Source organism: Pollicipes pollicipes, unplaced genomic scaffold, assembly GCF_011947565.3.
Source record: "Pollicipes pollicipes isolate AB1234 unplaced genomic scaffold, Ppol_2.1 Scaffold_6686;HRSCAF=7923_pilon_pilon_pilon, whole genome shotgun sequence".
In the NCBI taxonomy this organism is placed as follows: Eukaryota; Metazoa; Arthropoda; class Thecostraca; order Pollicipedomorpha; family Pollicipedidae; genus Pollicipes; species Pollicipes pollicipes.
Genome location: NW_023596921.1, coordinates 41,303,561 through 41,330,087, shown reverse-complemented (window position 1 = coordinate 41,330,087; position 26,527 = coordinate 41,303,561). Strand labels below are relative to the sequence as shown.

Sequence of the window (26,527 nt, the reverse complement as noted above, 5' to 3'; positions counted from 1 at the left end):
GAGACCATGTGCCAAATACCATCCAGTTCCCCGCGTGGCAGTCTTCGCCCGCCCCTACTGAACCCATCTAGCAACGATCCTCCCCCTCCCCCCCCCCCCTCATTCAGACGGGCTTCCACAGCATCCCCAATCGGGATAGATAAGCGGGGATGGATGAGAATTCCTCCGTCACTCACACCTCTCCGTCCATACAGCATCAACATGCCGGATATTTTGGGCGTATACGTGAGAGCACAGGGAAACGTCTTGTGTTCGGAAAATCCTTTAGCTGTCATGTATTTAGGCCTCAAATGTTTTCATCAGTATGTGCATTCAGTGCATGCAAGTGCGAAGGCAGATGCAATGGACACATGACAGTATGGGTAGCTCAAACAGGAGTTGACTGAAGAGCCCGCTTAGTTTACAGGGGTTGTGATTGATGAATACCACAAAATTTGAACATTTTTGATGACCTACATGGTCAGGTGGGGGTCTCTGCTACATCATAATGAAAGCTTACAATTCACAAACCATTCTCCTTTGAATATCGTCTCATTGTCATCTCTCAGTTCGTGTGCTTTCTTCTCATTCAGAGCCAGGATGAGTGGCAGTTAAACTACACGTATTTAAGGGGGTCGCATGGGTCTCCTCCCTGAAATGAAATACAGCCTCATGTATTTATCTCAGCTGTTAATAAGTCACAGCACTACTTGACTTTCGCTGTGCTCATTACAAACACTATCTCGGTAATTAGTAGCGACGGAACTTGGCAGCTTTCAATATTTTTTCGAGCAGAATGCGTGCTTAATCAGGGCTGGTGTTCACAACTACAATATGATTGCCATCGGCTTCATCATCAGTCTATGAGCAAACTACGTAATACCCAACAGCCTAATGTTGTAGCAATATATTTTAGTAATATTACAATACAAAACGACGCCTATCTTGTGCTTAAATGCGATATTTGGGTTCACGTTTTTGAGATGAACAACATTGCGCCTTTTGACTGTGCGGAGGGGCGCAGTAGCATCACGGCGCATTTTGAACCGTTATCTCATGCGGATGAATTTAATTTTTGGAAAAAAGACTGCCACCATTGGACTTAAACAACCTTAAGCTACCTGACTATACACCCAACTCAGTTTTTATTCTTGAAATGTCCGATTTGCTTAAGCTTAACTTTTTACTCGTATTATAACTGCGTGTTCCACGCAAGTGCGTTTTTGAGCTAAACGCGACCTGTTCGCATTAATCCCGATTTCTTAAAGTTTTTTTCGGTCTCTAATTTCAAGGGGTTTTCCTTTTGAGATAACCAGTATTCTTTTTTGACATCATTCTAGTCTGTGCCAGTGTATCGAAGAGCTCTCGATGTTCCACATCATGTCGCTTGTTCAAAGTGTGCTAAACCCGGACAATCCCGCCGATATGACATAAATGGTTCATAAATCATAGGGAGATGCTGACTTCTCATTCTATGGTCGTCAGACGATCTTTTATTTGTTTGGACACGAGCTACGGCCGTTAAGACCTCTGGCATACTTGATCTTCCATTTAGATATTCCGGTAGCTATTTATCACGGCAATTACGGTGGATGCGGCGGCTGCGGCCCTCTAAATAAACAGGATGTCGTTGCCCGGTGAAATGCCTCCATCATTGCTGCAGTGCAGTGGCCGCAGCTGAAGGGGAATTCGAGCAGGGCATTTCAGGTTACGGCGACACAGCGACACAATGCAGATCGAAATGTTAGTGTCAGCTTTGCGCGAGCTGGGATTAACTGCAGCGCTGTAAAAATGAAAGCTTTTGGAATAGGTATTTGACAGTTTGGTTGTAAAGGTGGGTGGGAAGTTTCTGATACGGGAAAATATGCGAGAATGATGTCTGCTTTTGGCTTACAATGAATGACCTGTTTCAGTGATGCATAGGTGCCAAGCCCCCGCGAAAGCTCCCCGTCGTGTTGTGCACCCTACCCGCTGTACAAACATGCGGCTTTCTGTCCACAGCGTACGGCAACTTGGCCAACATCCTTAGCTCCAACGGCATGAAGGAGGAGGCGGAGCGGGCTTACAAGCGGGCTCTCTCCTACCGCTCCAACATGGCTGACGTTCATTACAATCTGTAAGTGTTGACGTAGACTGTATCCTGTACAGTGTTGACCAAGCCACAGCGTCATTAGGGCACCCGCACCACTGCTCGCCGTGGTATCCGCCGATATGACGAATCTGGACCTAGGCACAGTCTTACCACCGTCAGTCTGGCAGTCCTCCCGAAACCGTACAGGCTACACGCGAAGTCGGCGAAGCATGCGTGTTCAACCATCGCTCCGACTAGGGACTTTACCCAAATCCGATCAGTTACACTGTGCAGCAGCAGCAGCCGAGTGACTGTGTGTTACGGACAACAGTGCGGTCATTTTCGGCTGTCCTACACGACTTGCTCTCGTTCAGGCAGTTGAAGGCCGGCAACGGCGCCTGACAGGCGCCTCGTGTCCGGAGAAAGTCGGCCGCAGCACGTGACAGGCCCTCTGGCTGATTGTGTACCGGCCTGCGCCGCGACACGACATCTTCGGGGGCGACCGAAAACTGCACCAGGTTGTCCGGCTGATTAGTCGGCTAGTCAGTGACATCCGTGGGGCTGCTGTCACCTGGGACGTGCCGACAGCGCCCGGTTTCCTCCAGCGACAGCATGCAGCGACCGCACCGTCCGCCGGCTGTCGCTCGGCGACGGGGCGGAGGCGGCGGACGTGCACGACAGCGGACAGTTGCGGCGAAAATGTGCCGCTGCTGCACGCTCCGTGATGCCCGCGCAGGGTTGCCATGTTCCCAAGCACTAATGACCGCGATTATCCGCCGATATGGAGATGAAGTCCACCCACAGAGACATTTTGCTGTTCTGTCTGCATGTGCAGACCCATGGCGGAGACAACGATCACCAAACGGTCCCTCATAAAATGTTATGACATGTACCTGCGACTAATTAGCAGCGCGACGCTGTGGGTTAGGGATCGGCCGTGTACAGACCGAAATTACAAACCGGCGATTAATCCCCTGCAAAGGATCAGACGGTATTAAGAAGGCGATAATGTCTTTTTCAGGGGGATTTTATATCAAGAACAGAAACGGTACGATGAAGCTCTTCAGTCTTATGACAAGGCAATTCAATATCGTCCGAGGATGGCCAGTAAGTGTGATTATCCACATGATTTATAGACTCAACCGTGTCCGATTAATACACATGTAAATATGAACCATCACTGTTACACGTCTGTGCAGATGATCCATCTTGCAAGAGTGATCCTAACGACGAGCATTAGCTTCCGGGGGAGAAGCCCGCCTGATGATTCAGAAGTGGTGCCACTGTGCAGCGCTCATGTCCGACACACACCGCACCCTCTCCCGCGTCAGCACCGACGCCTCCGCACGCGCGCGGCCTGGCTCCGAGCTCGCTGCTGCTCACGCGCGGCCGGCCGTTCCCAGTGGCGCACCTGAACAAGGGGCTGGTGCTGGGCCTGTCGGGACAGCGCGAGGCAGCTGCCGCCGTCTACCGGCACTGCTCCACGCTGGACGGTGCCGGCCTCAAGGACCCACGGACGCACGAGGCCACCAAAATATCAGCTCTCTTCAACCTGGGCCGTCTTCACGCCGACGAGGGCAGCTTTCGGCAGGCGATTGCCGTGTACCAGGAGGCCATCGAGCGGATGCCGGCGCACTACCAGCCGCAGGTTAGTGTGGCGGGTCTCCCTCAGTCAGTAGACGGTGTTGAGACGGCGGCACCCCGCTGCTCGGCCTCTCCCCCCCCCCCTCTCTCTCTCTCTCTCTCCCTCTCTTTCTCTCTCTTTCTCCTCTCTTTCTCTTCTCGTCTCTGGTCTCTCTCTTCTCTCCTCTCTTTCTCTGCCTCTCTGGCCCTTCTCTCTCCTCTCCCTCTCTGTCTCTCCCTCTCTGTCTCTCTCTCTCTCTCCCTCTCTCTCCCCCTCTCACCCCCCCCTCTCTCCTCTCTCTCTCTCCTCTCTCTCTCTCTCTCTCTCTCTCTCTCTCTCTCTCTCTCTCTCTCTCTCTCTCTCTCTCACCATATGTGCTTACTGCCGACAGGTTTGAGTAGCGTTCGCAGTTTGGATAATGCAATGTTAGGATGCTTGTCGTGATTTAAGTGCTCGCGTTGTGAACAACAAACGTGCGCGTGCAAGCACGTGAGAAAAACGCCACAACACGAGTACTGCACCTGCTGCACTCCGTGCTCGGACAGTCCGCCACCCTACTCGGCGCGCATCTGGCCGCGGGTGGCTGCCCTCGCCCCCGTTCGCTCTGCCTGATCCTGGCTCCGTGCGTCGCCAGAGTCTGTACAACATGCTGGGCGAGGCGTTCTTCAAGGTGGACAGGCTGTCCGAGGCCGAACACTGGTACAAGGAGGCGCTGCGTGCCAAGCCCGATCACGTGCCGGCGCACCTCACCTACGGCAAGCTGCTGGCCAAAATGGTAGGCGGCGCAGATGGGCGGATCGGGTGGGTCGCCTGCTGCCACGCGGCTTATCTGGCCGAGCTCCTCGCGTGAGGTAACACCTTGTTAGTTGTGCCAGGGATGGACAGAAAACTGATAAAAGCTCTCTGTCGCCATGGCAGGGCCCACCAGGTGTTCGCGTCTTAGGGAGCTTGTAAGCATCCGCGGAACAAGATAGTGCTTCAGCTCCGCAACAGGCTGTGACATTTATACTTGGCACGTCCTCGAGTCAAGGCACTTCAATTGTGCACGGCGTTTTTACCTCTCATTTTGATAGGTCTCGTTGCATCCGCAAACAGTACCGCGGCGGACGCGGCGTGCTTTAGATTGTAAAAACTCAAAAAACGCCTTTGAGAACTGTGTTCAGCTGCTCAGCGCGCCATGTTCTCGTCAGCTCATGTCATCTCATCTGCCATCTCGACCATGTTCCACGTTGACGGCTTGTCACTAAACGCTCAAAAAATCACTGCATAACACCCCTAGCCTGTCACAGGAGACGAAATATGCATTAGCGCCATAACCAGACAAAACTGGATTGTCCCGCAGCTGTGCTAGCAGTGTCCAGGGAAGCGGCGTTACCGCAGATTGATGCCTCAGATGAAGCGCAGACACGGCCACTTTTCCCGATCAGACTGAGTGCACGTCTTGTATGTGGTTTGCCACCCAAGGATCATCCGGTCTTGAATCATCAAAAAGCGGCCGCCGAACTGGGACCAGATATTTTTCGGGGAACAGATGGACAGTGGATGGTTTCTATGGCTGGGAACAGCCTGATGCTGGCTACGTTTTGTGGCTAGAAACAGATTGATGCTAGGTAGGGTCTGTGGATGTTAATAGATTGGTTTCCGAACGGCTGCGTGGCTGTGAAACCGGATGATACTGATCAGGGTTTTAATCTGGAGACAGGTGTACTTTGGGCAAGGCCTGTGGCTGGAAACAGGCTGCCGCCAGCCAGGCTAAGACCCTCCGACCCCGCTCTGTTCCGTGACCGTTCTGTGACCCTCCGCACGGCTCTCAGGGTCGACCTGCTGAGGCAGAGGCCTGGTTCGTCAAGGCGATGGAGCTGGCGCCCAACGACCCGGTGGTTTACCAGCATTACGGTAAGTGACAATATGGTTCGGAGTGATCGATGGGGCATCCCAACGCTGATGGCCAGCGAGGGACGGTAACTGCAATGCGTCATGTGATGGTAACCCGACATATGCCGAGACTGCGCGGGGAACACCGACATAACACCACCGGTGAACTCTGACGTTTATCAACTCGTGCGACACCGAGCGCAAACTGGGGTATTGTGACCTGCCACAGAGGTTGGCTTCTGCTGTGATGTTAGTGGTCGTATCGATACTCAAAACAGCATGACTGTTCTCACTCTTCACCTTCATTGCTTTGCCAAAATTTCATGTTCCTATCGGTTTCGGACAGGAGGGAAAGAGAATCTTTTTGCAACGATGCATGCAGACTCAAGCACCCAACAGCACAGCCGAAACACTCCGCAACAGAGCCAGGTCACAAAGACCGTACATGACCCCATCGATTCCTCACCACCCGCACCAGAGCCAGGTCACAAAGACCGTACACGACCCCCATCGATCCCTCACCACCCGCACTCGCCGTGGCCCTGCCTCCTGTCCATACAGATCCCTGAGCCGCCAGGCGGCGCGCCTCAACAGCCAGTCGCCCGGGGCCAGAGGTGGCCGGCCGGCGCGGAGGAGAACCGGTACCCTCCGCCTGGGGCGGCGGCGGCGGCGGCGCCGGGGTCAGCCGGCCGCCGCGCCGGTGACACCGGATTGGCCGGCGCGCGACACAGTCCGGCCGCCCTCTGCGTGACAGAAAATCGAAGAAATTAAAAAGCACTTACGGACGGGTCCGTGGGAGCGGCGGCCGGTGATTACTGTAATCCCGACTCTGATTAGGCTGGACGCAGCCCGCGGCCTGCCGCGCTGACTGCGCTATTTGCATATGGCGGTCCGCAGCCGAAACGGTGTGGGAAGGACGGCCGGCAGGCGCAGGCGCCGTGACCCTGGCTGGGAGGGGATGGTGCTGTGACCCTGGCTGGGAGGGGATGGTGCTGTAACCCTGGCTGGGAAAGGATGATGGTGTGACCCAGGCTGCTGTGACCCTGGCTGGGAGGGGATGGTGCTGTGGCCCCGGCTGGGAGGGAATGGTGCTGTGACCCTGGTGGGGGGTGGATGATGCTGTGACCCTGGCTGGGAGGGGACGATGCCGTGACCCTGGCTGGGAGGGGATGGTGCTGTGACCCTGGTGGGGGGTGGATGATGCCGTGACCCTGGCTGGGAGGGGATGGTGCTGTGACCCTGGCTGGTAGGGGATGATGGTGTGACCCAGGCTGCTGTGACCCTGGCTGGGAGGGGATGGTGCTGTGGCCCCGGCTGGGAGGGAATGGTGCTGTGACCCTGGTGGGGGGTGGATGATGGTGTGACCCAGGCTGCTGTGACCTTGGCTGGGAGGGGATGATGCTGTGATCCTGGTTAGGAGGGGATTATGCTGTGACCCTGGCTGGGAGGGGATTTTGCTGTGACCCCGGCTGGGAGGGGATGGTGCTGTGACCCTGGCTGGGAGGGGATGATGGTGTGACCCAGGCTGCTGTGACCCTGGCAAGGAGGGGATGGTGTTGTGACTCCGGCTGGGAGGGGATGGTGCTGTGACCCTGGTTGGGAGGGGATGGTGCTGTGACCCTGGTTGGGAGGGTATGGTGCTGTGACCCTGGTTGGGAAAGGCAGGTGCTTTAACCCCGACTGGGAGGAGCAGCTGCTGTAAGGATAGCTGGGATAGGGAAAGACTGAGACCCTGGCTGAGAGGGGCAGACACTGGGCCCTGTCTGGAAGGGGCAGCTGTTGTGACTAGGACTGGTGTGGGTGGGTGTACTGAGTCTAGTTGGGAAGGCTAGCGTCTCTACTGGCAAGGACCTTTTACATCCGCCCGCCGGCAGTCGCGTTTGGTGAAGGATGAAACACCTGTTCGATATTGGTAGCTGATCTGCTCCTACAGAGAGGGAACCTGGGGTGATGCCGTCTGAGAGGGAAAGATGGTATGTCGATCCTGTTCCATGAGGACGACAAGCTGCCATTCCCCATTTTTGTTCGTCAATTCTTTCAAACGTCTTCTGTAGGGTTGATAACTGCGCGATGTCCGGTGAAACCTCGTGTAGCCCAGGGACGTCTGCTGATAGCGATAATGATGAAAGAGTAGGCTGATTCTTGGGCTACTTGGTTTCATTTTTTACGAGTCGGTGATTATTTGCTCCTTCCATTCCCAAGATTCTTCCCTGTCATCGCCAACGCGTCCCAGCTAGAGGGCTGGAATCTAGTCATATTCCCCATCATTTCCCCACATATCCCGTTACAGCTTCCGCACCCTGCATTTCCGAAGGTTCCAGCCAGCAGCCTGTACTAGCGGTAGACTCAGCCCTCTAAATTTCATGAGACATTGGAAAGCCCTGAACCAATGGAAGCTCATTTACCCGGTTAACGGACCACCAGACTCAGCCCGGGTGGTGAGATAAGTCCGCGGATCCGTCAGACCTGCTGACAAGCCGTGTCTCACTTTGGCCGTGTGTATGATTGATTGCTACAGCCAGTTTTTTGGTCCGTTTGATAAACTGATGATACGTTGTCAGGCACCTGATAAAGTACTAGAGGAATGACTTGCTGTTCTGAACACAGATGACTGATGACCGCTGTTGTCATTCATCTGTGGGCTGCTGGTGTTGGGATTGCATCGTTTTTAATGACTGGAACCGGGAAAATGTAATTAACCCTAATTTGACGGGAATGACACATCTAAAACTCTTATAAGATCGTCATCTGTCCATTAGGATATTCCCTTAACAGCAATACGTTGTTTTCCGTTCCTCTATTGCCGCCTATACAATACAACAATCTTCATCCTTGAACTAGGGGTAAATCTGTCTTGTGTATTCTGTTAGCTACTGTTCATTCAGTCTTAAGCTGGGTATGTTTTCAAGCGTACAGATACCACCGCTTTTTAAAACGGCTTGCGATATCTTATTTCAACTTTCTCTGAGTTCAGCAAAAGTTCGATAAACCTGCCTTTTAACAACAACCAAATATTGTAAAAAGTTTATAGGGGTGGTATCCTCCAGCCGATGCAAGAGCGCGTCCGATCAGCAGTACCGTCCGACACGTTGGTCGCACGGTAAAGTTTAGAGCCAAGTCGCTGAAAATCGCTGTGATTCGCACTTTGAGATGTTACTGAGTGGGCGCCATTGTCCAAGCGCGAATGCCTCCAGAGCAATGGCACAGCATTACCTATCTGAAGTGATATGTTTTTGCATAGTGCAGCTTACGCAGGGAGCCGGACAAATCCTTTGTTTTGAAGTCATTGACCGGAGGGTTTCATTCAGTGTATCGATTAACAAGCTGGTCCAAAGAATCTGCGTGAACTTCACAAAACTGACCGGACTCGGGTTTGCAGAACTTAATGTAGTCTAATTGCCGCTAATTTAATGGAATGGATCGGGGCTGCCTCGGAATTGGGCATTTCCTTCATCGTCCTTTGCTGATTTTCAAAGGTTTTCTTATTTGAACGCATTTGCTGGCCATTAACGCCAGTACATTCGTTTTGTAAGTTATATGGTCCATTTGGATGGCATCCGTCGCGATGTGGATCATTTTGTGCGCTGCTATAGGTAGCTACTTTTGTATTCTTTCGACGAATAGTCATTTGCGTGCCAATCTTCACTCAGGGTGCTCACCATTTACACGGGGTATCCCACTATTATTTTGACCTGCTATCTGTATTACGTACTTAGCAGATGATTAACTGGCAGATAACTTTTCTGTCAGGTCGGTGGCATACGTTAGTATCTGTCTGCTACCATATAATAAATAAGATATGATATTGCAATATCATTGAAACATTATTTTGTTTCTAAATCAGTTACAGACTACCGGGTAGCCAATTATGTCGCCCGCAGCTACATTGCGTATAATGTCGTGGAGAAGAACGGACCTGCCCAACTTATTCATTGTTTCAGTTTTGTTGGAACACGCAAGAAACTACTATTTCAAAGAGCAGATTGCCATTCCGGAATGTTCTGAGCAATTATTTCAAAGCGTTATGGAGTAAAATTCCGCCGTAACCTACTGCTATTTAGTCCTCGTCTTCCACTGGCCAAATGCTGAAACAAAAAGCACTGTAGAGTTATCTCAGCACAAAAGGAAAGTCCATGGAAAAAATCGGGGCGGAATGCTGCATGTATCCATGCCTTAATCTATACAATGTTGTTCATAAGCCCCGTTTACCCTCACTATAGTTTTGGCTTGAAGATATGATCTGTTGTTACCTCTTTGAAAGCTATTGCTGTCCACGTATTTGCGGTAAAAAGCACACGTTAACATGCAAACATAACACGCGTTATTATGAGCACAGTCGCGTTGTTCAAAAATTTCAAAGATTGTGCGTAAAGTACGTCAGCTGTTAACAGCGGTCTTGCTCGTGAAAGTGTGCACGGCGAGAGTAAATGGCCACGCAGTGATTGTCATTGCAATGGTCAGCTCGATTTCAGTAGTCGAGACCGGATCATTCATGAATCCTCTAAAAGCGTGACTTCTTTGGATACCTTCTCGGTCCCCTCGCCTAGGCGAGCCGGTTATCGGCATAATGCACACTTACAATGTTATGGGGATCAAGTCTACCAAACTCGCTTTACAGTTTTTTTCGGAATATAGCAGACATTTTCGTTGTGACGAATAGTTGCGCGGCTCCGACAGATTCAGCCCAGCCTGAACTGTTCCCATATTTGCGATGACTGTTTGTGCAACCTTGACGCAACGCGGCGTCCCGAAGGCTGGCACATTTTAGAGCACCTACACTCTCTTAACAACTAGTGGCGAATACGTGAGCTGCACTTCTATTCCAAGTCATATGTGCTTAAAATGAACGAAGGCACGGAACCCAGTCATAGCTTGACTCTGGTTCCCCTTGTTACTGTTTGAATTATTCAAAATTTGGACTAAACAAATGATGCATGTGTGTATTTCGACCGGCGTATGCGGTCGAATGCAGTTCAAATACACGGCGTTATAATGAAACCATCTCGCGCACAACTACCTGTCTTTTGCGGCTGCGATGTATTCGGCCCCTATTCGCTAACTGCTATCCACGATGTAATTGGGTGACATCACCAGTCTGGCTGTCATCTTTCGGCTGTCATTACTCACTTAAAAGCGCATGGCACCATCAGACTGCCTGTTATTCGTAGGCGTTATCCACTAATGGGAGCCGGGGAGTACCATCAGATGTAATCCGCCGCTGATAGACCGCCGGTGTCATCAGGCTGTCTGTCATCACCGGCTGTAATCCATCCTTGAGAGAAGTGGTGACATCAGGCTGCCTGTAATCCCCGGCTGTAATCCACGCCTGGGAGACGAGTGGTGACATCAATCTGTCTGTCATCGCCGGCTGTAATCCACCCCTGGGAGACGAGCGGTGACATCAGTCTGCCTGTCATCGCCGGCTGTCATTCACCCCTGGGAGACGAGCGGTGACGTGAAATTGCCTGTCATTCCAACTGTAATCCACCCATGAGAAACAATTGATGACATCAGGCTGCCTGTCATCCCCGGCTGCAATCCATCTCTGGGAGACAAGTGGTGGCATCAGGCTGCTTGTTATACCCGGCTGCAATCCATGCCTGGGAGACAAGAGGTGACGTCACGCTGCCTGTCATCCCCAGCTGTAATCCATGCCTGGGAGACAAAGGGTGACATCGCGCTGCCTGTCATCCCCAGCTGTAATCCATGCATTACGCTGCCTGTCATCCCCGGCTGTAGTTCATCCCTGGGAGGCGAGCGGTGTCATCAGACGCCATTCATTTCCGGCTGTAATCTACCTCTGGGCGACGTATGATGACACCAGACTGCTGGTCATTCCTGGATGTAATCCATCCCTGGGATCCGGACGGTGTCATCGTACCGCCTTTCATTTCCGTCTGTAATCCATCCCTGGGAAGCGAGTGGTGACATCAGACTGCCTGTAATCCCCGGCTGTGGTCCATCTCTGGGAGACAAGTGGTGACATCAGACGGCCTGTCATCCCCGACTGCAATCCATGTCTGGGAGACGAATGGTGACATCAGACTGCCTTTCATCCCCGATTGTAACCCACCCCTGGAAAACAAGTGGTAACATTACCATGCCTGTCATCTCCTGCTGTAATCCATGCCTGGGAGACGAGCGGTGTCATCAGACCGCCATTCATTCCGGTTGTAATCCGCCCCCAGGCGACGGATGATGACACCAGACTGCCGGTCATTCCCGGCTATAATCTATCCCCGAGAGACGGACGGCGTCATTGGACCGCCTCTCATTCACGGCTGTAATCTATCCCTGGGTGACGGACAGTCCGATCCGACCGCCTTTCATCTCACGAGCGTAATCCACCGCTGAGAGCCGGATGATATCATCAGACACTGCCGGCAGCTTCAGACTTGACCTCCCTCTGAGCCAAGATCACGATGATGCTCACGAAGGGATTCCGGAACACTGAAAACTGGCTGCAATTTTCTCCTAATCTGCGGTGGCTTTGAGCTCACAAGGATTGGCAGCCACGCGTGAGATGGACTCACCAGACGCCAGAAGCATCATCTCCGCTGCTGAGTCGTCGAATTCCCGGGCTTGTCCTAGGTCAGCTTGACACATGGCATGCTCCCCAGATGGCTTAAAGGTGATGTCGCTTTCCCAGCGGCGACCCTTCGGCCTACGAATACCCCACTGCACGATCTCTCCACTGTAAAGCTTCCCAAACAGTGCAGCCATCACTCCGTCACCCTTCCTAGGCTCTGTCGACGAAGATACCTGCTTGCCAGCGACGCTGCCTGGCTCACACTGCTGTGCGCGCGTGCTCAGTGTCATAACAGCTCAGTCCAGGCGCGGGCAGACCGTCACCGGGTAATTAGCGCGCACCGCGAACCGCGGGGCCGTGAATCGCAGCTGTCCATCGTGAGCCTCCTGAGAATGGCGTCAGCTTCTGAACTCCAACGCTGCTTTGTTGTGGTGCTAAGGGAGGTGGGCTTCACAGCACGCAAGAATGCGGCGAGATGCCAGCGATTACAGGCGCGGGCTTTGTGCGGGTAGTGGTCTGTCACGAAGCGGCTGGTGGCGTTACTGAGCCCGTCACGCCCGACCCGTCGTGGGCGTGGCAGGCGGTGCAGGCAGGAGCCTCTGCAAGGAGGAATGCGCTGGTCGCATGGCAGTGTACCGAACTGCTGACCTGAACTGCTGACCTGATCTGCTGAACTGAACTGCCAACCTAGCGCAGCTGAGGTCCCGGGTCATGGATCAACCGGCTGGCGCTGTTCATGTCACCATGGTGACTAATTCAGGGCGAGGGGCTCTAGAACAGAGGGGGATCCAAGCTCATTCATTTCATGGGATCCAAGGGATCCAAGTTATTTGTTCATGAATCATCAGAGTTGTGATGTTAAACTTAAACAAAACTGAGTACGCTATTGCCCCTCGCTACCCGCCCCTCTCTGTTTCTACGTCCATGGACTAGGACACGATCTCGTGGCGATAAGCGGCTGTTTATCGTGCCAGATCCGCCTGACAGTCCGATCTGTCCATATTGTCAGGACCACACACCGCCATGTCGTGTAAGCACGTATGACCACCACCACCGTCGGTCCGACCCTCACGTCTGAAAACGCCGGCCCATGTCCTCGATGACCGGACGAGGATCGCTGGTGCCAGACCATAGCCACGGGGACGGTGCGGTGCAGTGGCAGTAACCGGTGCGGTGGCAGTAACCGGTGCGGTGCAGTGGCAGTAACCGGTGTGGTGGCAGTAACCGGTGCGGTGCGGTGGCAGTAACCGGTGCGGTGCGGTGGCAGTAACCGGTGCGGTGCAGTGGCAGTAACCGGTGCGGTGCAGTGGCAGTAACCGTGCGGTGCAGTGGCAGTAACCGGTGCGGTGCAGTGGCAGTAATCGGTGCGATGCAGTGGCAGTAACCGGTGCGGTGCAGCGGCAGTAACCGTTGTAGTGCGCTGCTGTAGCCGGACTCGCACCACCGGGTCGCATCTAGTGGATAAGGCATCCGTCGCCTCACCACATCGACGCGCCATTCTCGCCGTTACACCTTTACTTCATGACCGATACATCGGCCCGGCCTTTGCTGAGATATCAGACGCTCATCTGCGGCCCACTATGCCACCACCAGCATACTTGGCACATGCCTTCGATTATGTCATGCATACTCAGTTGACAGCGAAGAGATGAGCTCTTTTCCTTTACAGTGGTTGACAAACACACTCACCATCTTGCCGTTTTGACGCTGATCGTCTTTCTCAAATCAAGACATCATTCAAAGCAAGATCATTTAACTTATTATTTTTACCAACATTAGAATCACTCAAGTCACATATAAATGTGGCGAAAAAGATGCAAAGTAATGATCCGTCCGATTTTCTTGACTGTAAACAGCGGTATGTTCTGAATGCTGTGTCATGAAGATATCAACGCGTGTTTTTGACTATTGTTTTCGGCGGATGGATATTTCCTAGAGGCCATTATTTTGTATCGTTTTTTACCTTGTTGTGAACATATTGGAGCTGTTTTATATTTTGCTTTCCTGGAAAAAAACATCCTAATATTACTGTGTTTCGGGTTTTGGAGACATCTAAAGCAGTATTAGCTTTCGTCTCCGGATGTCACTAAACTTACGTTACAGCTCAGTTGAGAACGATGCCAGCTGTTGTTGCGCCGGATAACGCATAATTTTATTTTAAAAATGGCGGGCGTATAGGGCAAAAGATGCAATTGTGGATAGCAGCAGAACGAAGCTATTTTGTCATTTTCGCTTTTAAGAGAATGTAAGATCGTGGAATACGAGGCTTGCGAGCCTTTGCCTACCGCACCTGTTGAAGGCAATTGCTGTAGAATAAAGTATCAAAGCGACCGAACTGTTCCCACACGGTGCGTTGCCATTCTGTCTCATTAACAGATGCTCGTAAGAATGCATGCGAAAGGAAATATTATTTCGATACTATTCATGCCATAGATTCCTTGCGGAAGCTGCTTGTCACACGAATAAGTTGATACGGAAGTGAAAAAATGATATCAGGGACAGCATTTTTCTTGTAATAATGACCTCAGGCATTTATTATCTCACCAACCGGACCCGATTGGGACTATCACTCCGGCTCGTCTTTTCGACCGCTTCTGGGTCGTTTCCGGTGCCGTCGGGCCCCGGTCCACATAATGTTCGTTCCTTCAGGCCCGAGCCGGCCCCTGAGCGCCGCCGCCTTCTTCATTCCGCCGCCCTCCCCGAGCCGGCCCGCCGGCCGACGCCGCAAAAGAAAATGGCCGCCGCGCCGCGTGGGGCCTCTCCCATGTTGCATCCCGGCCGTGGGCTGGATAAGCGGCGTTGCAGACTCATGCCCCTCCTCCCGCGCCAATCAGGGCCGGCGACGGCGCCGGCCGGCCCGCGGCCGACGTCGCGCGTGATCTATGGCACGGCTCCACGGCAGTCGGTGGACGTGGCGGACGTAATCTGCCGGACGGGGACACGTCGGCGGGCGGGGCACCCGGCTTTCCTGCACGCCCGCAGCACGTGACGCGCGGTGGGCGGGCCTCGTTTGGAGGAGTGCCGGGCGCTGAGGCCCCCCCCCCCCCACCTCCGTGGCCCTGTGAGGTGATGACAGGATACATACTTATCCCCCCTAGCCCGATGGGCCTGTGCACGAAAGCCGGAATACAGTAGGTGCCATGCTCTTTGGCATGATAAGGCAAGACGGCTTCCTGCAACAGCACACCGCACGACCCGGCCGAGCTGTGACGGCCTCGCCCGTGACACCGAACACCTCGCAACAAGGACACCAGTGAACAAGGTACACGGACAGAGCGCCGGCGATGGACGCGGCGCGCGGACACCAGCCTCAGTGTCGGCCCCGCTTGACCACACCCCGCGCCGGCCCCGCTGAGAGCCGCTCCTCTGCCGAGCCGGGCCGGAGCGTTTCCGTGACTGGAGACCATCGGGCCGGGCGGCCGCACCCTTGGCCGCCAGGCGCACCGGTCGGCGCCGTTTCTCCGACTGCGAGCCCCGCGGCGGCGCCGCTGGCGGTGGGCTCCCAGGCTGCCGGCGGCGGGCGGCGCTCAGGCAGCGCAGCGGCTGGCGGAGGTGGAGCCGACGCCCAGCGCCGCCGCTCCCGATCTTTTCGCCGAAACAGCGGGCCGCAATCGGCTCCACGGAGCCGGAGCTGGACCTGCAGCAGGCTGATGGCTATTGTTATGGTGCCGCCGGCTGCCGGTGGAATTGTTTCATTCTGCAATCAGTGCATCGCAGTGGGAGCCACTCCTGCACTGACTGGAAATCGCTAGTTCTACAGGCGGTCCAGGCTCCATTAGAAGACATTTCGACGCTCGACGCTGCACGCGAGGCTTGTCCGCGTTGTTCCTACCCACGAATTCCAAATTAGGTGCATGATATTGGCGTGCAATGTTTCCCGAGACTTTTGAATGCCTACGTCAAAAAGCGGACTTACTCTGCGTCGTTTTTTAAGGGAGGTGCAGGTTCTTAGATCAAGGAAAACTGACTCACTTTATATTCGGCTGTGACGCTGTAACCTTGCGAAGGTCTTACCGCATTTAGATTTCTGTAAATGCAAGCAGTCCTTCTTTGCGGTTCATTTCCATCCATGAGTTAAGACTCTAAGCGGAGTTTGTAGCACAGAAACTGGTGGAGAGCGTTTCATCAGTTGTGGATTGGCAATATTTGGCACAAAATAAGGTCCTCATTCACATAATGTGTCTTCATCTCGTAATGAATCCTATGGTGCCTCACTTTGTTTACTCTGTTGCCATCCTGCGTATCAAAGTCACTTTTATCCCTACGTGCTTTTGCCGACAGAGCTCGTCGCCTCATCCCTCGATCGTCCAAAGCTGATGTTTTGCCGCCCATTTTGTATCTTGACAAGGAACAATTAATATTCCTCCGTCGTGCAGTCCTAACTAGCGTATCAGATGGCGTGAGTTCGCATCGGGCTTCATGCAATCATTATCGCGCGAACAGGAAAAAAGAGCATATTTGCTTGCAGACTGGCGGAATCCAGGGTGGAAATTTCCTGTTTGCCCCAGATGTGGCCGATGGCCGTGCGCGTGCGGCTGCGACGAGCGGCCGCCTCACGACAGCTGTCGGCTTACCGGACCCCCTCGACGGCTGAATCGGCCGCCGACGCCGGCGCTGTCCCCTATCGGCGCATCTGGAGTCTCGCGGAAACGATGCACGGAACACACGGAGCATTTGCGCCGCGGAACTCGCCGGCCCGCCCCATTGTTCGCTTGGTGCTGTTTTGCAGGCGTAGGAGTGCCCTGCAAAGGCGCCGAGCCGGCCGGCCGAGACTTGATGGACTGGCGTTTGGCGCGTTGAGCGCGGCTGCTCCGCCGCGTTCACCGTGACGGGTCGTGTGGTCTGGTTCAGCCTCGCAAACGCGTCATTGTCTTGCCCTTGTGTTTGGCGCAGCAGCTGCTTCCGTTCATTGTTGCCCTTTGCGTGATAGCGCTTTGTTTCTATGCGCCGCTTTTAAGGTGAATATTCAGTCGCATTATTGCGAATCGTCGTCTGTCTTTTCACTGCAGCTGGTCTGAGCTAGACTGGTATGTGTATCGTGTAATTGTACCTGCTACACACACGTCCTGCGACGGATTACGATGATGATGCGTGTCTGAGCTGAAACAGTCTGAGCCCAGTGCAACACTTTTCCATCTGCCAAGAGCATGCTCATAGCATAGACGTGGCTCATGTAGCCTTTCGTTTTTCCCGAATTCAGTAATTTGATTTCCCTACTGCTCCCAGCCGTTGAGTGTTGCCTCAGTACGGCACGTGGATGCAGTTGGAAATTGTCAAGGATATGACTGCCACTTATCAAAGCTTTTTAAAAGTTGGCTGAAGCTCCCTTGTTAAGCTCACGTTCAGCTTGGATTACACTTGGACACTAAGTGTCTCGTGACGTGACACAACGTAACGTAACGTAACATAGTAACGCAGCGTGACGTGACGCGACGTACGTCGCCATGTGACGTAAATACCAACAGCCGCTCGCCTCTTGTATAAAATTCAACTTCGTTGTGCGCCATCATCTAACAGATTAGAGCTTAGGAGCCAACATATGTATGCAGTGGGGATTTCAAGAGTTAAGAAATTGGTCTATTGAATTTGTAAGGGCTGCACTGAAGTCCATTAAGCCTTCTAAGCGCGATGGGAGATCTGCGGTTTGCTTGGTACGATTGATCGTGTTTACGTCCGTACGTGTCCGAACACTTAGTCAGTGTCACACGCCCATCCTCCTAAACGGTGTAATTATCCTAATCCCACACCAGTTAACGGCTTCATGAAACCCACCAAATCGATCCAGCTGACCACAGCCCCGAAGTGTCACCCGGCACTCCCATCAATCCACGCAGCCGCGGAGCAGACTGCCCTGCGCTCGAGCCGGGGCCCCGGTGCGTGCTGGTCCTGTCGGCGTCCGGCGTTTGCGGTGCTGCGCGCGCCGCCCCTCCATCCATCACTTGACCGCCCTCCGCCGACCGCCGACAGGACAGCACCTGGCCGACGGCGAGCGGCTGCCGCTCGCGGCCGACATCTACCGGCGCGCCGCCGAACTAGCGCCGCACGAGTACGAGATGGTCTTCAACGCCGCCAACATTCTCCGCCAGGCGGCGCGCAATGAGGAGGCCGAACACTACTACCGCATCGCCGTGCGCCTACGCCCTAACGTGAGAACCGCGGCGGAGCACTATCCATTTGCGCACGGACGAGTTCAGAAGCGTGGGTTTGGATTGGACTCCGGCATAGACTGGTCTTCAATGGCTGGAACACTAAGGCCTGAGGTTTCTGCGCTCATACAACTGAGCAGAAGTGCGGCGTATCACCCTAGCAGCGGGAAAGGTTGCGAGTGATAAAAGAACGTCGAGGGTCTCACTGTTTTCCATATTTCCCCGCCGCAATCTTTCAACGCATTTCGCGAGTCGTTCGTTGTCGAGAGCGAGTGCCGGAGGTTGTTGGTGTAGGCACGCTAGTGTTTGTCACCCGGCCCACCTCAATTTCTTCTACGCTGTCCGTCCCGTTCGGCAGGAGGCCACGAGCCACATGAACCTGGGCGCTATGCTGCACGTGAACGGCAAGCTGGTGGAGGCCGAGCAGTCTTACCTGGCGGCCCTGCAGATCAAGCCCGATGACCAGGTGAGAAGGGCAGGGATCCCCCGCCGCTGCCGCCAGCGCCACAGGCCGGTGGCCGAGACGGGCCGGCCGGCTCGCCACGAATGCGCCAGTTTAGGCTGTCCCTGCCGTGAACCTTCATGTGAAGGACGCACCACTTATTTTTGCGGGAGCGGCATTCAACACTAGACGTGTGCAAGGACGTGGTAGACGACAGATTGCGTTGTTTAGCCGAGTGGGCTTGATGCGGTGGTTCTGGACGACGTGCGCCGACAAGCTGTTGTGCGCAACTGACGCGTGCCTGTGCCGCTTGCAGATCACCAAGACCAATCTGCAGAAGCTGCGACACCTGCTGCCCAAGGCGAAGCGGGGGAAGGGCGCCAGCTGAGTGCGACGCCGCCCCCGCCGGTGTCAAACAGCGCTCCCGTGATCCCAGCTGACCTGTGATTGTCCGGCCGGCCCGCCGTCTTGGTTCGGTTCGCGGCAGGGCGGCGCCTGACTGCGGTCCAGTCGCTATTTATTCGGGCCTGTGGCTTGGCTTCCGAGGGCGCGCGTGCGGCGAGCGCGGCGCGCCGGGCTCGGTTTCGGCGCGCTGCGAGCTCCGCGGCGGCGGACGGCCGCGGCGGAGGGGCGCGATGTGATGTGCGGACTCGTTCTCTTGATATAAGACCAAAGACGTGTTATGTTGCGAGCGTAATTAATCGGCAATATCTGGAAGGCGGCTAGTTAGTGACGCATGTTGATGGATGCAGCGAGATTTATTGCGAAAACATATAGCGACTGTGCAACCAACTGTGATGCTAGATGTAATAAACGCTTTGACTGAGAACAAGGTATAGCAGCGGGTTTGAACGTCGTTACAAGTCACTGTAATATGCGCCGTGTGCTCGGCGCTCCGGGTTCAGTTTCCCCACGGTCTGAAACATGGCCTCTAGACATATTGGCTTTATATGCATACATTAACATTGTAAAAAACGTTCACACTGCACGCTTTTGTCGTACGCTTATCTACAATGATCAGTGCTGCCCAGGCCACAATGAGATCTATCAAACAAAACAGGGACAGACGGAAACCCCAGAGTACACCACATGAGACTTGTGAATGGAGGATGACCGGCGCGCATGAGTCAAGTCACTTGCAAACACAATGGTGTCGGTGCATTGGCGCCCGCCTCTCCCCCACCTCGGTTATGCGTCGAACCGAACCGCGGCCGTAAAACAACGCAATACTGCTCCTAAAACAACTGGCGGACAACATGAACGCATGCTAAACTCCAGCTATAGGTGCAACTCCTGTACAGAGATAATACAAGCTCCATGCACCTAGTCACTATGCATATGCTTACACGTCAGGCTCTTGATCGGGAAGACCCATACGACCGCGTCCCGACAGGCCCCCTGGGTAGTTCCCACGCGCGCAAACGCTGGCAAACTCTAAGACCTGATGATGATAATCGCACGTTCGCGCGTGTCCGGCACAACATCGGATACAAAATAAAAAAAAAAACGCAGGGTATCACAGGTAGTTGTACGCGGCGGAGCCGGCCGGCCTGCCGACCGGCGGCGCCCGCGGCCGGCGCGCGGGCCCGCTAGAAGAAGGGCGACCCTCGACACGCCGCCCGGCGGCTGGAAGCCGGGCGCCTGGCGCAGCGACGGCAGGTGCGGGTAGCCGGGCGGGTAAGCCGCCGGCGGCGGCGGCCCATCAGGGCCCATCATGGCGGCGCCGGCCTGGTGGTGCAGCAGCAGCTCCTCCTGCTGCCGGTAGTACTGCTGGTACATGGGGTCGGAGGTGAGCGGCAAGCTGCGCGAGGCGGCGCCGAACGGCGACGGCGGCAGTAGCGACGCCTGGGAGCTGTGCGGCGAGCCGGCCGCGCCGCGCGCCTGCCCGCTCATCTGCGACAGCGACGCGTGCGTCTGCGAGAAGTTCTGGTGCGCCGGCTGCGGCGAGCGCGACTGGCCCAGCAGGTAGGGGTAGGTGCTGCCGCCCAGCGAGTGCGCCTGGAAGCTGGAGGCCAGGCCGAGCGGGTTGTAGCCGGCGCCGGCCACCAGGCCGCCGAGGCCGCCCAGGTTGAGGCCAGACGCCGACGAGCTGGTGGTGGTGGCCGCTTTGCTGCCAGCCCGACTTGCCGCCGCCCTCCAGACTCTGCTGCTGCTGTTGCTGCTGCTGCTGCTGCTGTTCTTGCTGTTGCTGCTGCTGCTGGAATGCCTTCATCGTCTGCTGCTGCTGGTGGTACAGCTGCATGTGCGGACTGGCCATCTGCTTGAAGTAGGAGACCGAGTTGGCGTCCCACGAGCTGGGAGACATGCTCGCGGTTGAGACGGCCGCCTGCTGAGCCAGCTGCTGCTCGGCCCACCTTGTTGGCCAGCTGCTGCTGCTGTTGCTGTTGCTGCTGTTGCAACTGCTGCTTCTTCTCCGCTGCTGCCTTTCGCCGGCCATCTCTGTTGCTTCTGTTTCTGCTCCTGAATGAGCCGCACCTGGTGCTCGAGCTGCTGGCCCTTCTGGCGCTGCAGCAGCTGGCGGGCGGCAGCTGCCGACACGGCGGCCGCCGCCGTCTCCTCGACGGTGGTGAGGCTCGCACCGGCCGTCGCCTCCTTGTCGCGCGCCTCCTGCTGCGGCAGCCGCGTCACCAGCTTGCGACAGGTCGGCCAGGTTGCCGGGCAACGCGCTGGCCAGCTGCTGCTGGTAGCCGGCCGCCGCCGCCGCCGCCGGCTGCGACTGCGGCTTGCTGTGCGCCTGCTGGTACGGCTGCGGCTGCTGGGCGGCCGGCTGCGGCTGGGCGTACGCCTGGCCGACCAGCGCCAGGTCGGCCTGCACGCGCTTCTTGAACGGGAAGCCAGGCTTGTCGTCGGCGGGCCGCAGCAGCGCCGCCGGGTCCGGGCTGGCGAGCGAGGGAGCGGCGCGGCCTGGCGGCCGGCTCGGCGGCGACATCAGCTGACCGGCCGCCTTGGCGGTAGCGCCGGCTGCCGGCAGCTCCTTGTGCGCGCCGCCGGTAGTAGCCGGAGAAGGCGGCCGCGGGCCGGGCCTACCTGCGGGCTGTTGGGCTGGTACGCCGGGCTGCCGGCCACCGAGGCCGGCGAGTGCGTGCTGGCCACGGAGCCGGGCCGCCGGTACGGCGATTTGTCCGGGCTGGCCGTCTTCTGCGTCATGTCCTGGTAGAAGCCAGGCTTGACGCCACCGTTGTACTTGGCCGTGTCGAAGCCGGCCGACGGCGGCTGCTTGGGCGAGAAGGCCGGCGACTTCTGGTACTCCATCGCCGGCGACACGATACCACCGTAGCCGGGCGTCATCGGCGACTTTCTCGCTCTCCGAGCTGGTCTGGTAGAACGGCGACTTGGCGTCCGGCTGCGCCGGCGACTGCGAGCTGGCCGACTCGAGGCGGCGCTTCTCACTCTCGAGTCGCTGCGCCTCGCGCGCCTTCACCTGCAGCCGCGCCTTCTTCCAGCTCGTCGTCGTCGTACTTGTACGGGTCGGCGTCGGGCGCAGGGCCGGGCGGCTGCGGCGAGCCGGCCCGCTTCCAGGCGGACGTGGACGGCGAGGCCGGTTGGGCAGCTCCTCACGCGCCGCCGGCGTCGCGGCCGCCGCCGGCGCCGGCGCCTCTTTCGCCGTCGCGGCCGCCTCCTCCGCCGGTTTCTTCGGCCTCCTTCGGCGTGGGCGGCGGCGGGGGCGGCCGCGGCGTCTTGGGCTCCTCCCGCGGTGACGGCGACGGCGGCGGCGGCTTCTTGACGCGCGCCAGCGGCGCGGGCGGCGGCGTCGGCTCCGCCTCCTTCTGCGAGCGGAACGCGTGGAACCAGGCGCTAAGGTTGGGCGTGGCCGTCTTCCGCAGCACGGCAGTTCGCGGCCCTCCATCGGGCTCGGCGATCAGTCGGAGCGGCTCGTCGTCGCCGTCGCCGCCGCTGCGCCGCCGGTCAGGCGGAGCCGGCTCCGCCTTCAGCCGGCGACCGACCATCTCCTCCCAGATCTCTGCGCCGGACTTGTCGCGCTCGACAGCGCCGCCCAGCACCTTACCCATGGTCAGACCGGGCCCGTTGGAGAGCAGCGTGGTGCCGCCGCCGCGCGACTCGCGCACGCGCGAGATCAGCTGGCCCAGCTTGGCGCTCTCCTCCTTCGATATGGAGCGGCTGTTGAAGAGCGGCTTGGGCTTGGCCTGCTTCTGCTCGGCGGCATCCTTGAGCGCGGCGTTCTTCTGCCGCAGGGATGTCCTGCGGCCGGATGCGGTCGCGGCGCTTGTCGCGCTCCCGCGGCCGCAGCTCGGCCTCGGCATCGGAGCCGGACGACGGCCGCCGCGCCGGCAGCGGCTCCGGCAGCGTGGCGTACTCGTCATCCGGCTCCAGCTCCGGCTTCCGGCTCCGGCTCCGGCTCCGGCTCTCCGGTTCCGGTTCCGCTTCCGGCTCGGGTTCCGGATCTGGTTCCAGCCCCGGCCTCGGCTTGGACTCCGGCTTTGACTTGGGCTTTCGGCTCTGGGCTCGACAACCGGGCTGGCCGGCGTGGCCGGCGTCAGCAGCGTTCGGACTGATCGCCTCTTCCTCCTGCAACGGCAGCGAGAGACCGCGTCAGCACGGACACGGTCGCTGGCTGGCGGCGAACACGGCCAGAGACGTGGGATAGAACACACAGACGTAAAGGGGTGCCTCCAACGCAGGAGAGCTCATCAGCGACTACGGTATGAACAGGTGCAAAGCACAACTGAGCACGCAGAGCGCAGCATGGCGGCAGGGCAGAGCACAGTTGCGAGTTCGCGAGCATGGTGGTCAATGGTTAGGGGACTGGAAAGGCAGTTAACGGCGCGATGCCAGCCCGGCTTCACAAGCGACGGTACACAGTGAGGTAAAAGATGAAACGCAACATTGCTGAGGATGAAAACTAACAAAAGCTTATAGCCCAACGAAAATTTTACGCTCACTGCCTGAAGAATATCGGAAAAGTAGGAGCCGAAGAATGACACCCAGCATACCCTGCTGTCAGCAAACGACAACTCTACACGGATCGAACCTTCTACAGCAAAAGCAACACACAAGACAATTCCCTATCCTACCAAAGCTGAGGAATATCGACATGTCGTAGTAGTATTTTCTGGGGCTTTCGGGAGCTTCGCTAAAAGTCCACTTAAACTCCACGGCACATAACACAATAGAGGCCCTTCGGCATAACAATTTTGTAATCCATAATGCCAGCAAAGCCACAGAAGACTGACTCACACAATGAAGTCTACGTATTCCACGCACAGGGATGCCCAACAGAGACCAATACACATCCACACACCCACGTCACTGCACCCACCTTTTCGACGCTGTCCACTTCTTCTGGCACGGTGTGACCCTTCTTCTCCTTGCCGTGCGTTTTCCTCTTCTTCCGCTTGCTCTCCTTCTTGTCCTTGCTCTGCGAGCGGGACCTCTTGCTGCCCTTCTCCTTGCTCTTGCCGGGCGGCCGCTCCTGTTCCGCCGCCGGCGCGCGCTGTTTGCTCCTGTCCCGCTTGCCTTGATGCATTCTCGGGCGCCGGCGCCGGCGCCGACCTTGGATGGCAGGCGGCAGCGGGCGCCGACTTGGGGCGGCGGAAGGCGGCGGCGGGCGGCGGTTGGCGACGGCGGGGGTCGCCCTGACCGGGGCCGACTTGACTGGCGCCGCCGGCCGCTGCGGCGCCGCCTGCCGTTCTGCCTTCTTCCGCCGCATTTTGGCGGCGAATATCCGACCTTGGGCGATCATCTTCTTGGGCGACCCCGTCTCGCTGTCGTCGTCGTCGTCATCATCATCCTCGTCGAGGTCCGGGCCGGCCGGCGGCGGTGGCGGCGGTGGTGGTGGGGGAGGGGGCGGCGCAGGCGCCTCCGGTTCGTCCGGCCGCACGACGCCGAGAGCTCATCTCGGCTAGGCCGTCGAATGAATGAGTCATCGTCCATGTCGGACACGTCGCTGTCGATGTGCTGCGACTTCCTGCGGCGGTCCGGCGCTCTTCGAGCCGCGCTCTGCCGCCTTTTCCCGGCCACGGTGACGCTTCTCTTGTCCGCCTCCGCCGGCACCGGCGCCGGCGCCGAGGGTGGCGGCGGCTCGGCGCTGGCCGCCCGGCCGCGGCCCTTGGCCTATCTTCCTCGCGGCGGCCGGCGGCGGCGGCGGCGGCGGCGGCGGCGAGTGGCCCGCGGCCCGGCGCCGGCGGCGACGCAGCCGTCTTCAGCAGGTCCTCGAACAGCCGCTCGGCGTCCTCGGCCGTCGGCGGTTTGGAGCGCGGCGAGCTCAGCAGCTCGTCGTCGCTGTAGTCGATGAACATAGCCTGCTTCTTCTTGCGGCCGGCGGCCGCGCGACCCGGCTCGCCGCCGTCTGCCGCCGCCGCCGCCTTGGGCTTGCGGCCGCGCTTCTTGCCCGGCCCGGCGGTAGCCGGCCGCGGCGACGCGCGCCGCTGCTTCGGCTGCACCTGCGACACGTCGATGAAGATGTCGTCTTCGTCCTCCTCGATGTCCAGGTACTTGTGCACCGCCTTGCGGAACTCGCGTTCGATGTTCACCACCATCTCCGTGTACTCTGCGGGTGGTGAAAGAGGAATGAGTGGCCTCGCGCGAAGGACGAGCCCGTCTCACGACAGACGGACACCACGACAAAACGCTAACACAAGCGCAGCGTCCAGGAAAATGCAACGATCCTTTTCGCCGCAAAGTACCAAGCAGCTAACGCATTTGTCAACGAACATCATCGCGGGGACCATCCCACGACGGGGAGAGAGGTCTCCCAAACCGGATAGCAAATACATAATTCGAAATGTCTCATTCACCCTGCAAATGACGTCTCCAGACAATGCTTGAATCACCAATTTAATAGGCGTATTTGGCCAGCACAGCTTAACTCAGCTTTAACATATACAGTAGCGTCTACGCACTCCTTGCGTCAACCAAGGACCAAAGTGCAATGCGCGTCCCCACACATCCAGTCGATCGCATCACCCACCGTTCTCCAGACCGTTGTACAGCTTGCAGTTGTCGACGATCAGCTTGAAGTCGGCCTCGAACTGCTCGCGGGTCTGGTACACGCCCGCGTCCAGCCGACTCTCCAGCTTGTTGAGGTCCATGGGCCGCCGGATGACGGCGTAGTAGTTGGGCGCGTACTCCTCCTCCACGGGGTCGAGGAAGGGCCAGGCCTCCTCGTGCGCCTTCACCGCCTCCAGCGCCTTGTACATGCCCACCCGCAGCTCCTCGTCCGTTTGCAGCACGCTGCCGGCGCACAGCAGACGGGCGCTTTCAGGCGGGAGCTGACCCGCGCCCACCGCCCGGGGGCTGGGCGCCCACACCGGGCCGACAATCGGCGACGCGGGCGCAACATGACCCAGCTACTTGAAGTGGCCGAAAACCACAACGCCCTGGCAGAAGATCAATGATGGCGCGTGCCAGCAGTACCAGCTACATCATATGTATGCCACGTTTAGCTGGGGCGTCGTTTTCCACACGAGAGGTAAGTGGGGCATATGCCTATCCCTCCCTCTTCCCCCCCCCCCCCCCCCCTCAGGTAGACCAGGATATCCAGCCATTGGCAAACCATCGATAAGATAACAGTGATGGTGATAATTAGGGTTTTAGGGCGCGCCGACTACTAAGGTAATTTTGTGCTCCCGACAAGAAAACAGAATCAAGTCTTTGTTCTCATGAGAAATTTTCATATATTCCACGCCTGCTGTTTTCCACTGTCTTCCCAAACACCAAGCACGAAGTCTGACAGGCTACCTGCGATCAAATAAACGTGGCATATATCCAGGTCGATGGATCGTTCCAAAATGCTACGTTATTCTGTGCTGTGCCCAAACCATCTACTTGAAACGCCGTTGCCCCCCCCCCCCCCCCATGTCCAACCCACCAGTAACCCGCCTGTCCCATCGCATCATTTCAA

At 57.0% G+C, this 26,527-nt stretch overlaps 2 protein-coding genes across 3 annotated transcripts in view; one reads left to right on the top strand and one right to left on the bottom strand.

Annotated features, from left to right (window-relative positions):
• The window catches only part of LOC119107313 (protein O-mannosyl-transferase TMTC2), a 109,869-nt gene extending 90,453 nt beyond the window's left edge, over positions 1–19,416 (top strand). Inside the window, exons 4-11 of one of the 2 annotated variants that reach the window (XM_037230735.1) lie at positions 1,981–2,095; positions 3,072–3,157; positions 3,454–3,698; positions 4,309–4,449; positions 5,489–5,570; positions 18,046–18,224; positions 18,583–18,690; positions 18,983–19,416. In XM_037230735.1, coding sequence (XP_037086630.1) covers positions 1,981–2,095; positions 3,072–3,157; positions 3,454–3,698; positions 4,309–4,449; positions 5,489–5,570; positions 18,046–18,224; positions 18,583–18,690; positions 18,983–19,054 — 1,028 coding nt within the window. In that variant the 3' untranslated portion in view covers positions 19,055–19,416. Of the gene's footprint in view, positions 1–1,980; positions 2,096–3,071; positions 3,158–3,453; positions 3,699–4,308; positions 4,450–5,488; positions 5,571–16,586; positions 17,150–18,045; positions 18,225–18,582; positions 18,691–18,982 lie in introns of those variants that run through there. The other variant, XM_037230736.1, reaches the window with a different exon arrangement.
• Positions 19,417–20,182: 766 nt separating this feature from the next.
• Positions 20,183–26,527, bottom strand: part of LOC119108350 (bromodomain-containing protein 3-like) — a 7,624-nt gene continuing 1,279 nt past the window's right edge. Inside the window, exons 4-16 of the mRNA XM_037231926.1 lie at positions 25,595–25,857; positions 24,990–25,174; positions 24,817–24,935; positions 23,945–24,152; positions 23,087–23,193; positions 22,611–22,866; positions 21,962–22,087; positions 21,694–21,912; positions 21,101–21,180; positions 20,850–20,960; positions 20,510–20,755; positions 20,306–20,467; positions 20,183–20,216 (exon numbers count right to left, since the gene is read on the bottom strand). Coding sequence (XP_037087821.1) covers positions 20,183–20,216; positions 20,306–20,467; positions 20,510–20,755; positions 20,850–20,960; positions 21,101–21,180; positions 21,694–21,912; positions 21,962–22,087; positions 22,611–22,866; positions 23,087–23,193; positions 23,945–24,152; positions 24,817–24,935; positions 24,990–25,174; positions 25,595–25,857 — 2,116 coding nt within the window. The remainder of the gene's footprint in view (positions 20,217–20,305; positions 20,468–20,509; positions 20,756–20,849; positions 20,961–21,100; positions 21,181–21,693; positions 21,913–21,961; positions 22,088–22,610; positions 22,867–23,086; positions 23,194–23,944; positions 24,153–24,816; positions 24,936–24,989; positions 25,175–25,594; positions 25,858–26,527) is intronic.